This window comes from Oryzias latipes, chromosome 3 (assembly GCF_002234675.1).
Source record: "Oryzias latipes chromosome 3, ASM223467v1".
NCBI classification, from domain to species: domain Eukaryota; kingdom Metazoa; phylum Chordata; class Actinopteri; order Beloniformes; family Adrianichthyidae; genus Oryzias; species Oryzias latipes.
The window spans coordinates 5,837,389-5,852,562 of NC_019861.2; the positions used below are offsets into that span (position 1 = coordinate 5,837,389).

Consider the following 15,174-nt stretch of genomic DNA (forward strand, 5'->3'; position numbering starts at 1 on the left):
TGTGGCCATGAATCCATTTGTTTATATCATTTAACAATTACTTTAATTTGATTATTTTTGGCAGCAACTCATTCAAGGTCCTTTCAAAATAAAATACACTCAAAAAGGATCTTTCTGCTAAAGCAGATTTGCTAGAATAATGTAAGAATGCCAAATCAAACACGGCATTTTCTATCATGAAGACAGCTAAACGCTATTGTACAGTAGGGCTGGTCTGATAAAAATCGATTAATCGATCAGAATTGATCTGAGCTTAATGATTCAATAATCAATCCATAAAAGTAGAGATCGATCCTTTATGTCTTTCCCTTTACCGTGACCTAACGCATGACAGCAGTAAGGCAAAAGTCCTTGGAAAGTGCCAACTATTGTAGGCGCTTTCTGTAGCTCAGTCTTTTTGTAGCCATATTCTATAATTTATTTGGTAAATGGTCTTAGAAAAGGTTGTGAGACACAGAAGGGCTTTTCATCCGGTACCTGATGGTGATCTCTGCTTCGTCCCACTGCACCTTTGCAGATGTGCTGCCGTCCTTCACCACTCCCAGCAGGGTGGCGTGCCGTCCCGTCTGTTTGTGCACACATCTGCCACCCACGCGCAGTCCAGCATCGGTCCCACCAATCACAGCCAGGACTGGCCACACCTCGGAGCACAAGCTTCTGAGGCTGTGCTCAGACAGTTCCCCAAGGCCATGCTGCCGCCCATGCCGGCCCTTCTCCTCTTCCGTCTTTGCCTGAATTTCCTGGCAGTCCTTCTGGGATTCGTGCTCTTCGCGGCTCTGCACCGAGCGGCTCTTTTTCAGCCTTTGGCCACCGTTAGAGGTCCCCACTGACTCCTTGAAGCAGTGCTTGATGGTGTGAAGGCGCTCGATCATGGTCTTGTTGATACGATGGGTCCAAAGGTCAGTGCGATGCAGGATACGAATCAACTGCGTGGTTGCCTCGGCCAGAACTGTGGCTATGGGGCTGCAAACCGGATCACCAGGTAAGAGGTCTCGAGGCGTTCCTCTCATCTGCATGTCACAGATCTTCACCTGGAGACCAAGGACACACAAAGACCCCAAGGCTCTAGATCAGTGTTTCTTAACCACTGGTGGGCTGCGAGCGCCCTCTCCAGAGCTGCAAAGACATTTTCTATTTGTGTCTGCAGCTGATTTGTTGATAAGCTGATGCGGGTAAACACCGGCCTCCAATCAAAGTACTGAAACAGGTGAGATAGTATTCACCAAGAAAGAACACAAAGGGTTTTTAACACAGGAGCCGTCATGGGTGACTTCGAAATAACATGCTTTGACGTACCATTTTTCATCGACCGTTTACGCAATAACTGTGAAACAGCTTCTGACGCGGAGAAAATATTGGCTATGCCCTATTACCAAACACGCTCGTGAAGTCTTAGAATCCTATGGCTCAATGCCCCAACTGACAGTGTGCTCAGTGAACGGCTCAGACAATAGAGAGCAGAGGATACAGTGCTGGAGGACAGATCCTCATGGGAGGACAAACCCCTGCATGGGATGTACCACCGGACCATAACTGAAGTGGCCGATATCAAGAAGTCCTACCAATGGCTAGAAAGGGCTGGCCTACAGGACAGCAATGAAGCGCTCATCCTGGCAGCTCAGGAACAAGCCCTGAGCACCAGAGCCATAGAGGCTCAGATTTACCACACCAGACAAGACCCAAGGTGTAGGCTGTGCAAAGAGGCCCCTGAAACAATCCAGCACATAACTGCAGGATGTAAGATGCTGGCAGGGAAAGCATACATGGAGCGCCACAATCAAGTGGCTGGAATAATATACAGGAACATGTGTGCAGAATATGAACTGGAAACCCCAAAGTCAAAATGCGGAAACACCTCCGAAGGTGGTAAAGAATGAGAGGGCAAAGATCCTGTGGGACTTCCAGATCCAGACTGATAGGATGGTAATGGAGAACCAACCAGACATTGTAGTGGTGGACAAAAAACAGAGGAAAGCCGTTGTGGTGGATGTGGCAGTGCCAAGCAATGGGAACATCAGGAAGAAGGAACATGAGAAACTGGATAAATACCAGGGACTCAGAGAAGAACTGGAGAAAGCATGGAAAGTGAAGGTGACTGTGGTGCCTGTGGTAATTGGAGCACTCGGGGCAGTAACCCCCAAGCTGGAGGAGTGGCTACAACAGATACCTGGAAAGACCTCAGACCTCTCAGTCCAGAAAAGAACAGTGCTAGGAACAGCTAAGATACTGCGCAGGACCCTCAAGCTCCCAGGCCTCTGGTAGAGGACCCGAGCTTGTGTGAGTAACCACCCGCGGAGGGTGAGAGGGGCATTTTTTACATAAAAATATCAACATTAAAATATGTTTTTGTTCATTCACCTCTGCATTTTTGTGAGATATGGGCGGTCTGACCTTATTTCGAACAATGAAAGCCCAAGAGAGCAGAGAGCTGGGAAAATAGAATCCCAATTTTTCCTAAAATTAATCATCTAATACAACAAATTAAAATGAATCGATAAAATAAATCTATTGCAGATCTCTAAACCAGATCTTTTTAATTTTATCAAGCATGGCAATCCACTCGCTTACCTCTAACCACAGTGTTTGCAAACGGAGCCACATGCACAGACAGGAATATATTCAGGAAACCAAAAGAGGACTCAAGTCTTTCTCCACCTCTGAATGGATTCAGCCAAAATATGGCTTTAATGTTTGTTGTTGAACCACAGGGAGACTTTCAGAGTTGCAAAGATTTTTTTTAGACCTCAAACACTTTGTTGCACTTGTGTGACCCGAGACTTTTAGTGTACTATTGAGAAATGTGAGGAGCCTCTGGGGCCTCTTTCTGACTGTCTTTGAAAGTACCTGCTCAACTTTGTATGAAATTCTGATGTGATTCAGACAGTGTCACCAACCTTCTCTCCTGGGTTGCTGCTATAGAACATCACACAGGGAAATAGTTCTGTGGCATCCACATCTTCAAAGGCCAATCTGGGGTCCTGTTGATCCAAGACATTGCAATAAGGAAATAAACTGGTATATCAGATAGAGCCCCCCCCCCTCCCCTGTTGTCTCACCTCTCCATTCTTGCCAAAGGAGATGGTTCTGGCCTCCATGTCCAGGATGCAGGTGATGAAATCTCCTTGTGTGAAACTGCTCAGCGTCAGGGTCTGCTCCCCGTTGTGGTAGAGGTTTCCACTGTAGGCTCGATACAGCCACATGTCGGATGTGGTGCGGTGGTTAAAGTCATGAACCGGCCACCGTGACACGCCCACACACGTGCCCTCGTTGCCTCGGTTCTCCTTCACAATGTAAAACTGTAGTGGGGTCGCGCAGTAAAATTAGTATAATTGTAGAAAAGACAAATAAATAAAATGACGAGAAATTTAAAGGTTCTGTGCTTCAAAAAACGGCACCTTCCACTGGTAACACCCAGAAGAAATGCCAGTGGAGGCCAGACCATAGCCTTTCCCCCCACTGCCATGGGTCAGGCCCTGACCGTTCTCCACCACGCAGCACTGAGCCTTTTCTGGGTCAAAGGACACTTCCTGAATGGGCAGGTTCTCATCTTCCTCCTCTCCCTCCCCCTGGATGTCAGATCAACTGTCAGCCTCTTATACAAGCACTGAACAAGAGTCAGGAGTCTGAGCAGCAACTACACACCTGGAGTCTCAGCTCCTGGACTCGTTCTTTGACCTGGACGGCGTGCTTTGCCTGAGCCACGGGAGCCTCCCACATGCAGTCCGACAGCAGAGAGAAGAGCCGCTCAACCACCTGAAGAACACTTCAACATTAGCCACTTCATTCAGGACACAATCATCAGAGAACTCTGCCGTACCTGAGTTATTTGATGATCCTCCATGCTAGCCTCACAGGCTGGAAGAACAGCCTCCAAAACATGAAGTGCCAGAAGACGGGTTCTGAGGTTTCCCACCAGAGCAACACCTGCCATCAACAGCACCAGGAGTTAAGGTCTCTGCTGGGTTCCTGCTCAACCAAACCCTTCATGTTTATCGGTGTTCACACCTGAACTGCACTTCTGAGCAGCAATGTTGAGCAGCACCTCCGTCCATTTAGGGGAGGCCATCTTGGACTGGATGGCCTTTGAAGACACCACCCTCCTTAGGAACACCAGGAAGTCTCCCAGGTGGAGCTCTGCTGTGTGCTGCTTCCGTACCAAAGCTGTGATTAAGAACATGCCAGTTAGAATCTTATGGAGAAAACTTTTATGTTTTCTGATTATAAAGGGAGAAAATCTGTAGCCAAATTCAACTGTATTTGTAATTCTGAATGCTTGTCACAGTCACGCTTCAATCAATTCAAAACATGCAACAACAACAAAATCCAGAAAATGGCATTGTCTGATTTTTATAGAGTTTATTTTTGAATTATGATGGAAAATACGCATCAACACTGCGGACACCAGCCCCCTCAGGCCTTGGATCGGTAACGGCTTATGTGAAATTATCCCTTTAATTTAGGTCTTAAAATGTTTTGATCAAAGTCACTGCAGCAGTTCTCCTATTGCTCCTACACCTGGTTGTGGATCCCGTCTCCGGCTCGTCTCGCGCTCCCAGCCGTCCCCCAACTTCAACTGGATGAAGATCATTTGCTGGACTTAAAATATGTAGTTGTAGGGTTAGATAAGCTAATTCTTCCCTAAGAGTTCTGGTACATCGCCTGTCGATCCTGGGGAAGGATCCCTCCTACATGTGGACACCCCTCAGGTTTCTTCTTTTTTTCTGGATTCCATATATTTTTAGGAGTTTTTCTTACCGCGAAGGGGGGTCTAAGGGCAGGGATGCCAGTTTAGCTTAGTCTGTTTAGTTAAAGTTTTAGTATTTTCCTATTGAATTCTATGCATTTATGATCCTTTTTGATTGTATGTTTACCTTGTAATTACTGGTACGAAGGCCATTGAGACGACAGTTGTTGTGAATCTGGGCTATACAAATAAAATTGAATTAAATTGAATCATTGGGCTAAAACCACAAAAATTTTTTTGAACAAAGAAATGGCGTCAAGCTAACATTTTAATGATGTGAGCAAGTTTAATCCTTTGAGACCGAGCGGATTTTGTAAGATTATATTAAAACCGAGTAAAAGTGTTTAGGGTGCTGATGACATGAGACAAAAGGTTGCTGTGCTCAAACATTTCCTCAAGAACGCACAACTTTATCAGCTGTTAAGACACTTCTGAGACTTAGATGTCACGGGACTGTGGTTTGATGCAGAATGACAAATGAATCCTGAACTGTTGGAGATGTTAAAGTCCCATTGGCTGTCAGCACCAAGGTGCTTGACATTTCTTCTCCCGATTTGACCCCTCTCCTTTGGTGAGCTGCAGACACAGCTGAACCATTTAGTGGTTGACCCCCCCCCCCCAACTCCCCTTAATGCTGAGTGTCGGGGGGGGGGGGGGGGGCATTGGGTCCCGTTGTCTTTGGTGTGACTCAACCGTAGATTTCAACTCACAACTTTCCAGTCTCAGGATGGACATTGGCTAAGAGACAAAAGATTGACAAAGCTACCAAATACACTTAAATAATAAGATATAAACGTTCATTCTAGGCTTCTTTTTTTAACATCCATGTTTTCAGTGATCTGTAGATGTTGTACTGCCAGCTTTTTTGCAACTGTATGAATTTCGTTTGAACCAAAATCCGATTCATAGTTGATTTTGGTACATTTTAAATGATTTAAATAAACAAGAATTAATGTGAAATCCATTCACGTTTTAGTTTCCTAAAGTTCAGCCCACTGTTGTTTTTTCACATCCAAATAATCCAAAGGGAACATTCTTAGAACATTCTACAATAGGGGTGTTTGAAATAATTGATTTGGCAATATATAGCAATGGTTCATTTGCCGCTTGTATCGATTCAAAATGCTGTCAGGGCGATATTTATTTAATTATTTCTGAGCATCCTTCAGTGTATGACTCTTGTTTTCCACTTCACCCTCCGACCGCTAGTTGGCAGCAGAGCACACGGAGCCTCTTTGAGCAGCTCTACTCTGCACAAAAACAGCTTTTTTTGTTGTTATGAGACATGAACTACTTAGGCTACGTTCACACTGCAGGGCTTAATGCTCAATTCAGATTTTTTTTAAAAATCCGATTTTTTGCAAGGCTGTTTACATTTCCATGTAAATGAGAATTTTTGTTATCTCCTGTGTGACCGTGAAATGACCCCGAACCCGCATGCGCAGAAGAGTACTCAACGGTGAACGACGTCAGTCGTTGTTTGCGGAGGTAGCTAACGTTAGCAATGGATGTCAACAACAGTGTTGTCAACAGCGGAGCTCTTTTTGCATTATTAAATTCATGTTCTCGAAGGAGCCAGGACAATTAGAATCTTCTCATTTGTGTGTGGCATTGGGGGGATTTCGGCTGCCGCTGCTGCTGCGGTGGGGGTCTTGGGGTGGGGATGGCAGGGCACTCTCCCTCCTTCTTGTCACGTTCCACCATCCATTTTAGAAGAACATAAACACTCACCTGAGCACAGGTGTTAGCTCACCTTTGCACTAACAGTTTGCATGATTGAATGACTGAAATATTTGACACTAGTTGGTTTTAAGGCATAATAATGCGTGTGAACACTATCTGTTTTGTGTACATGTCGACAGGTGGACATTTTTGCAGCTAGCAGGTGTGTTTATAACATTTGAGTGTGTGTGTGGATAGGCCCCGCCCTTTTTGTACTACATTTGAACCTTACCATAATGATTAACAACCAGTAAACTTGTTGCTTTATGCTGCTTCATGGTCTTACCCCCCTTCCCCTCCTATTATCACCCTCCTACCCCCCCCCCCCTCTCTAACGTCCCTCTCTCTTCTTCCCCTCTTTCCTTTTCCGTCCGGTCCAACACCAAAGATTTTCAAACATGATTGAAATTAATAAAGTTTGGCCTCAATTACAAAAGGGGTTTATTCAGACATACCTTTGGTTTGTCTGAAGATTAATAACCCCTCTTGTTAAAGTAAAATATGTCCAACACAAGAGGCCCTCAGCTCTCATCTGTCTGCCTAGCTGTTGGACAGGACAAGTAAAAAAAAAAAAAAAAAAAGAATCTTCTCATTTTGAGAACGCATTGGAGCCAGGATCGTCTGTACCCACTATTGTGGAATGGAGATGTTTATGTGCTGTGGCTGCGTGTGTGTGTGTGTGTAAGAGAGAGGAGGAGAGCACGTGCAAAGACGTAGGGAATGGGGGGGGGGGGGGGGGGGGCAGCAGTGCGCATTCATGTTGTGTGTTAGGGAGGAAGGACAACAGTAATAAACGAAGGATTCCCCCAGAATAAATGCTTTTTACTCTTTATTAACCCGCTCTGGAGAATCTAAGGGTCTAAGGAAAGTGAACCCCAAAAGAGGATCCGCCTTTGGTCCCCCACACTTGTGACCACGGTCGGAAAGGGAGAAAAAAAAGTAATCGCGGGGAAGGTTCAACACCACACTCGGCCATTTCGCTGAAATTTTTTTTCAAAAACCGCCCGGTTGCGATAAGAGCCCTCGAGTTTGGCCTGAATAGAGCTGTCACCCCAAATATTAATCCAATTGGGGACCTCGCTTCCCTTCCACTGACTATCTCAGCAGCATCATCCGCCATGGTTGATGTTTATGTTCTAGTTCCCGCCTACTTCAACGCAGAAGTATGACTTTTGTAGCGTGTCATGATGTACGGGTCGATTCATGTGGCCTGGCCGTTCAGACAGAAGTCACATTTCAAACGATCGGATACGTATCGGATTCAGGACCACATACCCAAGTGGCCTGTGCCGCATTTGAAAAGATCTTATCTGTGTCGTTCAGACTGTCATGAAAAGATCAGATACAGGTCACATGGGGGCAAAAAAATCTGAATTGGGTCGTTTTAGCCTGCGGTGTAAACGTAGTCTTAGTTTTTACTTGGAATGGGTACTGAACTAAAACTCTGTGCCATGTTGCTGCTAGCAACATATAAAAACCCGGATTGCGGTGCTTTGTAGCGGACTCAGATGAGAACAAGTGAAGCACTGCAGCTGCACAGCGGCTAATAGGCTAATGCACTTAGCATCAACCAAAATGCTGTCCGCAAAGGGGGCCAAAGTTCTGCAGAACCTCCCAGCAATAGAATCTAGTTCAGCGACCTGCTGGATCAGAGTGATGTGCGTAACGCTCTGAAAAAAGGCCGACATCGTGGCGGTCAGCGTTAGTTTACTTCCGCGTGAGAAAGCGTGGCTGCAGCGGTGCAGATATGTAAACAAAGTATCTTTGTCACATTTAACTTTCCTTCACCCTCTTCATCACACTTTATTGTTCCTGGAAACAACTATTTTTGAAACACCATTCAGGCTCCTGAACCATTTAAAAGTACTGGAGAAGCTACATGAAGATATACTGAAAGAAAAAAGTGCTTTATTTCCCCAATCATACTTTTAGGACATTATTGGTTAAGCAACATTCATTCCATTTTTTTTCATATATAGATATATATTTTGTTGTGGAAATCAGACAATGCTGACTGTTCCCTTTCTATATTTTAGATTACCAAAATAAAAGCACTTAAAATTTGCCTGGGTAAAAGCAACTTATATATGAGATACAGTTGCAGTTCTTAACGCTGTGATCATTAAATAAACTGAATTTGACAATTTATTACAATGAAAGACGTCTTGAAATTCAGATAAAGATTTTTCTAAGCCATATTTTTTTTTAAAAGAGGAAAAAATGTGTTCCGGTACAATATCGGGATACGTATCGTATCGCTAGATTCTTGCCAATACACACCCCTATTCTACTACACTGTGTTTGCCAAATTCAAAGTGTTTCCACACATTAGACCGGAATGATGGACTGATCAATTTTACCGCAATCCGAATGGTATTTTCCAAGATCGATTATCGATTCATTTCATTTTGAAGCACTTTTTATTAACCCTATAGGTAGATTTGATTTGATTCTGCCTCAGACAGATTCATCTGGTTGGATGATAGGAACAGAAATCAATTCATCGATTATCCGTTACACGCCTAATAAACACAAACTGTGATTCATTTCTAGATAAAACACCAGGGAGAACTCTTGTTACCTCTAAAGTCTTTTTTCTCCATGTTGGCAATGTTTTCATGTTTGACGTCCTCTGGCTTTTTCCCAGGTGACAGAAGGTTGACTCCGGCCTGAGACAGCAGATTCTTCAGCTGACTGCACAGCAGGTCCAGCAGAGACTGGACCACCTTAGGACATAGCTTGTCTGCATAGGTCCTAAAAGGGGAGAAACCGCATTTGGTTTGATCTCACTACTTCAGATTGTTACATTTTTACCTCTCTTACCCAGTACTGATGGCCAAGATCTGCAGCAGACGAGTGGAGGCCACCTTCAGGGCGGTGCCGAGCTGGGACACCCCAGTTTTCTGGAGGAGCTGCAGGGGTTGCCCCAGCAGGGTCTCTGTGCCACACAGCTGGGACAACACATTCAAAAGTCCGCTGGAGATGGCCAGAGAGACATCCACAGGCTGGTAACGAACACTCAGTGCAAACACGGTCACCAGCAGGAGGCGCTGCTGAGCTTCTAGATAAAACAAAATCAGGACAACACTACAGACTTTATATCACCTTTACAAGGTCACCAAAGCAGAAGCAACGAGTTATAAAGTGTAGAGTCGCTACGCCAGCCTGTTACCATTGTCAGGTGGATGTAAAAAATGACACCATATTAGGAAGGACAGTAACCAAAGCCTTAGCAGATACAGTAAAATTACCATAAATTTCCTAAATTTGGTCTGATTGTAAAAAGAAAAAAACTCTTATTTCAGAAATAAGACACGAGCATCAAATTTTGGACAAGTGTCATGTTGACGAGCGTCCAAAAGAGGCAGCGGAGGCAGCATATTTGATGCCCGAATTGCGTTCAGTGTAAATGTAGTCTCATGCCAGGCTTGTCGGAGTCGTTCTAAAGTGTCGCACTTTTCTCCTAAAAGTTCGACTTACACTCTGGTGCAACGGTTATTTGATTTTTTTTATTCTGTAGTTGGGATTTTTGACAGCTGCTGTTTATAGTCTGAAAAATGTGGTAAACAAAAGATTTTTCCATCACTTGTCAGAAGAAAGTCTTACCAATGTGGTGCTTATTTGCCTGCAGTGCCTTCTCCAGCGTGACCGACAGTTGCTGATAGATTTTATGGACTGCTTTCTGGATATCTATTTGAAGGCTCCTCTTGGCTGACTTTATTCCATCCTGCAACAACAAAACCAGCTGAAGGAGCAGAAAATAGAAAACTACTAGGGGGATTATTACCATTCAACCAGCAACCTGGTACCTGGTAATGATGCAGCTGCACGCTCTCCCTCTTCAGCCCTCCGGTGCTGATAGTGCTGAGGCCAAAGCAGCCTGCCAGGAACTGCAGCCGGACGGATGTGAGTAGGGACGAGGAATGGAAGGTGCCACTGGACCGACCAGCATTCCCTGACTGGCTGCCTTTCTCCTCCATACCCGAGATCAGAACTACAATCTGGTGAAGCGCTTCTAACCTTAGCTGGAAACACAGAACATTTCAGTTTGGAGAAAGTTCTGGCAACTCCCTGTTCACGGCTCACCACATGTCGGAAAGGCTCAACCTCCCATGTATGCAACCCCCTCACCTCTGCCCTGCTCTGCTGCTGCTCCATGGTCAGGATGGTAGCCTGTGGGCTTGTGGACATAGTTTCATCCGGATCCTTAAAAGCAGGAGCAAGGCCCACATCACAAATGATGTAGCTGACCAGGTTGTCAATGATTGCATGAATTCCCAGTGAACGGCTGAGGTCCAGATCTGACTCCTCATATGAGCGAACAGAGCAGTAGCTTCGCTGGCAGCTCAGTTTAGCCTGAAACCAGGACTCAGCCAGGGAGTCTGGTGAGCTGTGAAGAAGGCCTGGCAAAGAGGAGGAGACAAGAAGATTTTAGGAAGCCTTTCAGCAGACAAACCCTCTTTCTGTAGATAAAATACTTCACAAAACAAGAAAATGGACAGACATGTCAGCACATGCCTCAGAGGGAAAGGGATAAATAACTGGGCTAAAACTGAAGTTCTGATCCTTAGCATTTGTTTCGATGTCTCACTATGGGACAAACCCCCTGCATAATACCTAAAAGAACTAATCTCATTACGCCTTGATCGGCTGTTGATCACTTGCGTCACCGAACACCTGTTTTCGCTTTGAAACACATCTTGTTTTTTGCTTTTAGGTAACTAGCTTAAGTGTCCACAGATAGGGGTCACCTTGTACCGTCACCAGGCACTAGCTACCGTAATTGCCAGGTTATAGAGCGCACTTGTATACAAGCTGCATGTTGTAGCAATCCAAGTGTCACGTTTCTGAGACCACAGTAGTCTCACAGAGGAGGGAGTGACCAGTAGTTTAGCCTATTTATTTGAACACACCCACATCAGCCAAACAGCATGGACCTCACTTCAGCAACCAGCTCCCTCAGTTATGGTGTGGAAATTCACACTCAGATTCCCCACTTCCCATGAGTCTTAGGGGTTTAAGGCGGGGCTAACCCCCGGTTCGCCACACTGTGTTGTAGATTGAGGATGTATATGTGCTGAAACCGCGTGCATGTTTAAGAAAGAGCAGGGAGCGGCAGCAGGACGCGAGAGCAGCTCTCCCCTCCTTCCGCCTGTGACACGGCAGTAACACTTCAGCAATGTGGAAATAACAGGGCTAGCCCGGTCCTGTTTTTCGAGCAGTACGGACCACAAGACTTTATTTTTTACTTGTCCGCTCGGGCCACTAAAATATCTAACAATTAATACATTTTTCACCTTTTTCAATAAAGTATATTTTGTGAAAACGTGTAGATTTACCTCGTCTTCATAATTTACTTTTTCTGCTAGTCCTGTGTTCAGACTTCAAGGGTTTCTATGGGAAACCTTTTATCACTCTTCTCCTCCTCTCCCGCCTGCGTGCGTGGCTGTCACTGCCGAGCACCACGCGGCACGCGCTCACTCAATTTTTTTTCCAAACTTTATTGAATGTAACAATTCAATACTAAACAATGTTAAACAGCAACAACGAAGGAACAAGCCAGTGGGTTATTATTACATTTTAGGCAGATATATTTAAACTGACACACATATCAGCGCGCCCCCTGGTGGTTTTTCACCGCGATGATCATAAATCCAACACCGTCACTGAAGAGAGACTGAAGCATGTCAGAGATGTGGAAGACATGGCAGGAATAGATAGGAATATGTTAGATGGAGTGACGGGTGGAATTAGTGCTATGGACAGCAAGATATTTAATGAATGCATTGAAGATGAAACTGTATGCACTAAGCTTTAAGCTGAATGTCAAAGAATCAAAGGCAATTCAAAATACCTGAATCTCAGACTCAAATGGAGTATAAGGTCAAACTACTTAATTTTGTTTTTCTTTACAACACTGTAAGCAGTAAGTATTTCTAGTTAGCTGAATGATCTCAGTAATTTAATTGTATTTAATTTTTCAATTATTTAATTTAATTAGGTAACTAAAGTAACTAAAAAGTAAATGTAACTTTGCAACAGTAACAAAAAGCAGAACCTTAAGGCAGTCAGGGCAAAAAAGTCAATAAAACTTCTTAACTATTGATTAGGAACAAATGTGAAATAGCAGTGATTAGAAGCAGCATGAAAACTTCTTAACTAGTGTTTCCTACTACACTGCAGCGCTCTCTTCAAAACATCTGAAACAGACTAGAGCAGATTTAAGTTTGATATGCTCTATTTTTAGTCATTGAAAAGTGTATAAATAAGTGCTAGATGTCACCAGAATGCACCAAATTGCACCATATTAAAATTTCCCCCGGACCCCCCTAAAGTTGCAAGCACCTGCGGAGCAGCGGGTCTCGCTGTGCGCGGTGTCGGGCCAGTAACTTTCAAAAACTACTGGCCCTGTGGGCCAGTGCAAATTTCTGGGCTATGTCAACCCCTGGACTTGTAAGCACGCGCGCTCTACGCGGCATGCGCCTCGGCGCGTGCGCCAGAAGTTTCCTTCCACAACAGTGAAGGAAAAATTCTGCCACGCAGCTGACCGGCTTTCCCAAACCTTTTGGATTTTTTTCACACTGCTTTTTACGATTGCTTTTAACTTGAAAGTTGTGTCATATTGTAGTGGCGGTCACGTGCACGTTTTGTCTAAAGGCACCAAAGGATTGTGGGATGCGGCTGGGCATGGGTATTTCTTTTATTGCACCATGACTGAAGTGTCGAACAACTGAAGTGAGGTCCATGCTGTTTGGCTGCTTGAGTGTGTGTCAAAGCAATAGCGCTTGTTGCTGCGCATAGTTTTATGCAGGCAGTCTCCCCTCTGAGACTGCCGGGGCGCACCTGCCGGCCGATACATAAAAGCATAAATTAGCCACATCATGAAAGAAGCCGCAGTGTCGAAAGTTGGTGACGAAAGTTGGTGACAAAAGTAGCGGCTTATAGTCCGGAAAATACGGTACTCCTGCTTCTGGCTGTCCACCACAAACCGGGGCATTTGTTTTTGGTAAGCACCCTAACTGTCCAGCTTGGTTGCATGCTTAGCCTCCTGGCAAACACAATTCCCTTTGATTAACATCCCAGTTACCAGGAGGTTGGAAAACCCCGGCCCATCGCACCAGATGTAACAAAGACTCTGGGGCTCAACTCTCAAGTTGAGGCATAAAAATTTAGATGAAGGACTAGGGCTGCACGATATGTGGAAAACTGGCGATATGCGATATTAGTGATCAATATAGCGATGACAATATAACTTGCGATAAATGAACAAATAGCAAAACAACCAAAATCATAATTTCCCTTTCACTGCAACGGTTTATTAAAATAAGAGTCAACATACCTAAAATTATACTCAAATGAATCTAGTCTACATGGGAGGCGAGCATCTAACATAAAAGGGCTTCATCTGATTGGTCAAATGCATAAATTGATTTATTTGATTAGCTAAATACTTCAAGCCGCCATAGGATTGTTTTAGCACATTTAAAGTAACCATTTATTGTGATTTTCACTGTCTTTTTTTATATGCATATTGCACAGCTTGATATCGCGATGACGATAAATTTGCGATTTATTGTGCAGGCCTAAAAAGGGCACGTACCAGGTCAGCTCCAGTTGTCTTTGCCTAAAACATGCCTGACGTGCAATTGAGAGCCCTGGTGCATGCAGCCATTGTGCTCGCTTCACCATGAACAGTCTATGACATTAACTAGTCTGTCCCCTGCTGACTGTTTCTTGCCTGCCGCCAGACGGCCAAGACAAATACTCGGACAAGAAACCATGCACAGCAGGCAGCTGGGGCTCCCAGCTCAACCTGGCTGCAGCGGGCGGCTCCACCCACTGAGGACGGCTCAAAATTTAACTTTGCAAAGGAGGACGAGGAAGCGCTGGATCTCCTCAAACTGTCCACAGTAGCTTCATCCAGATGAGGATTTCAGCCTCCTGACCTCGGCATAGGCTGCAGAGTCTCAAGCTACGTCTGCCCTAATGAACCAGGACAAGAGCACACCAACCTCCCTCTCCCTGGGAATGGGGCATTTTTCCTGGTTGCTTGAGATAAGCTTGTCTGGCAATACGGGACTCTCCATGTCAGAAACAAATACGCAGAGAAAGAACTTCAGGTTACTTGCAGAACCCCAGTTCTCTGAGTAGCATGAGTGAAACCAGACAGCCCTTCTTGCTGAGGGAAAACTAGAAGAAATGCTCATCTTGAATGACGCTACGTCATGGCGCTGGACGCTCATAGAGTGGTGACATTGGCATTGCAATCATTAGCCAATCAGTAATGAGGAAAGTGCTTCTGAGGAAAACGGAGCCGTATCCCACAGGGGGACATCTCACTCATGCTACTCAGAGGACTGAAGTTACCTAAAGATCTGTTCCTTCTGCACGTTTTTTTCTGTTGTTAAGTCATTTCAACATGTACCAAGTAAAGTGTTTATAAAGAGTGACATGTACACAACTTTCAAAACTGCCGAGTTTAACAACTGGACTTCATTGCTAACATATGACCACAATTCTGTACTGTCTGCATATTATTCCAATGAGAAAAAATATTTACAATAAATGCTAATGAACGTGAGCGTTCACTGATATGACATGTAAACTGTTGAAGCTCATTTTCAAATGTTTATTTGTATTTGGGATGAACTGTTAAATCAGCTGGACCCAGCAATCTGCTAATATCTGGTATTTTGACACAAATCAGT

General features: G+C 44.6%; 1 protein-coding gene across 4 annotated transcripts in view; it reads right to left on the reverse strand.

Annotated features, from left to right (window-relative positions):
• Window positions 1–15,174, reverse strand: part of herc1 (HECT and RLD domain containing E3 ubiquitin protein ligase family member 1) — a 98,783-nt gene that overhangs the window by 42,380 nt on the left and 41,229 nt on the right. For all 4 annotated transcript variants that reach the window (XM_011487283.3, XM_011487291.3, XM_011487287.3 and 1 more), the window contains exons 26-37: window positions 10,598–10,869; window positions 10,276–10,491; window positions 10,073–10,193; window positions 9,290–9,527; window positions 9,048–9,220; window positions 4,006–4,161; window positions 3,818–3,924; window positions 3,643–3,753; window positions 3,396–3,566; window positions 3,057–3,296; window positions 2,895–2,978; window positions 478–1,031 (exon numbers count right to left, since the gene is read on the reverse strand). In XM_011487283.3, the coding sequence (XP_011485585.1) occupies window positions 478–1,031; window positions 2,895–2,978; window positions 3,057–3,296; window positions 3,396–3,566; window positions 3,643–3,753; window positions 3,818–3,924; window positions 4,006–4,161; window positions 9,048–9,220; window positions 9,290–9,527; window positions 10,073–10,193; window positions 10,276–10,491; window positions 10,598–10,869 (2,443 nt within the window). The remainder of the gene's footprint in view (window positions 1–477; window positions 1,032–2,894; window positions 2,979–3,056; window positions 3,297–3,395; window positions 3,567–3,642; window positions 3,754–3,817; window positions 3,925–4,005; window positions 4,162–9,047; window positions 9,221–9,289; window positions 9,528–10,072; window positions 10,194–10,275; window positions 10,492–10,597; window positions 10,870–15,174) is intronic.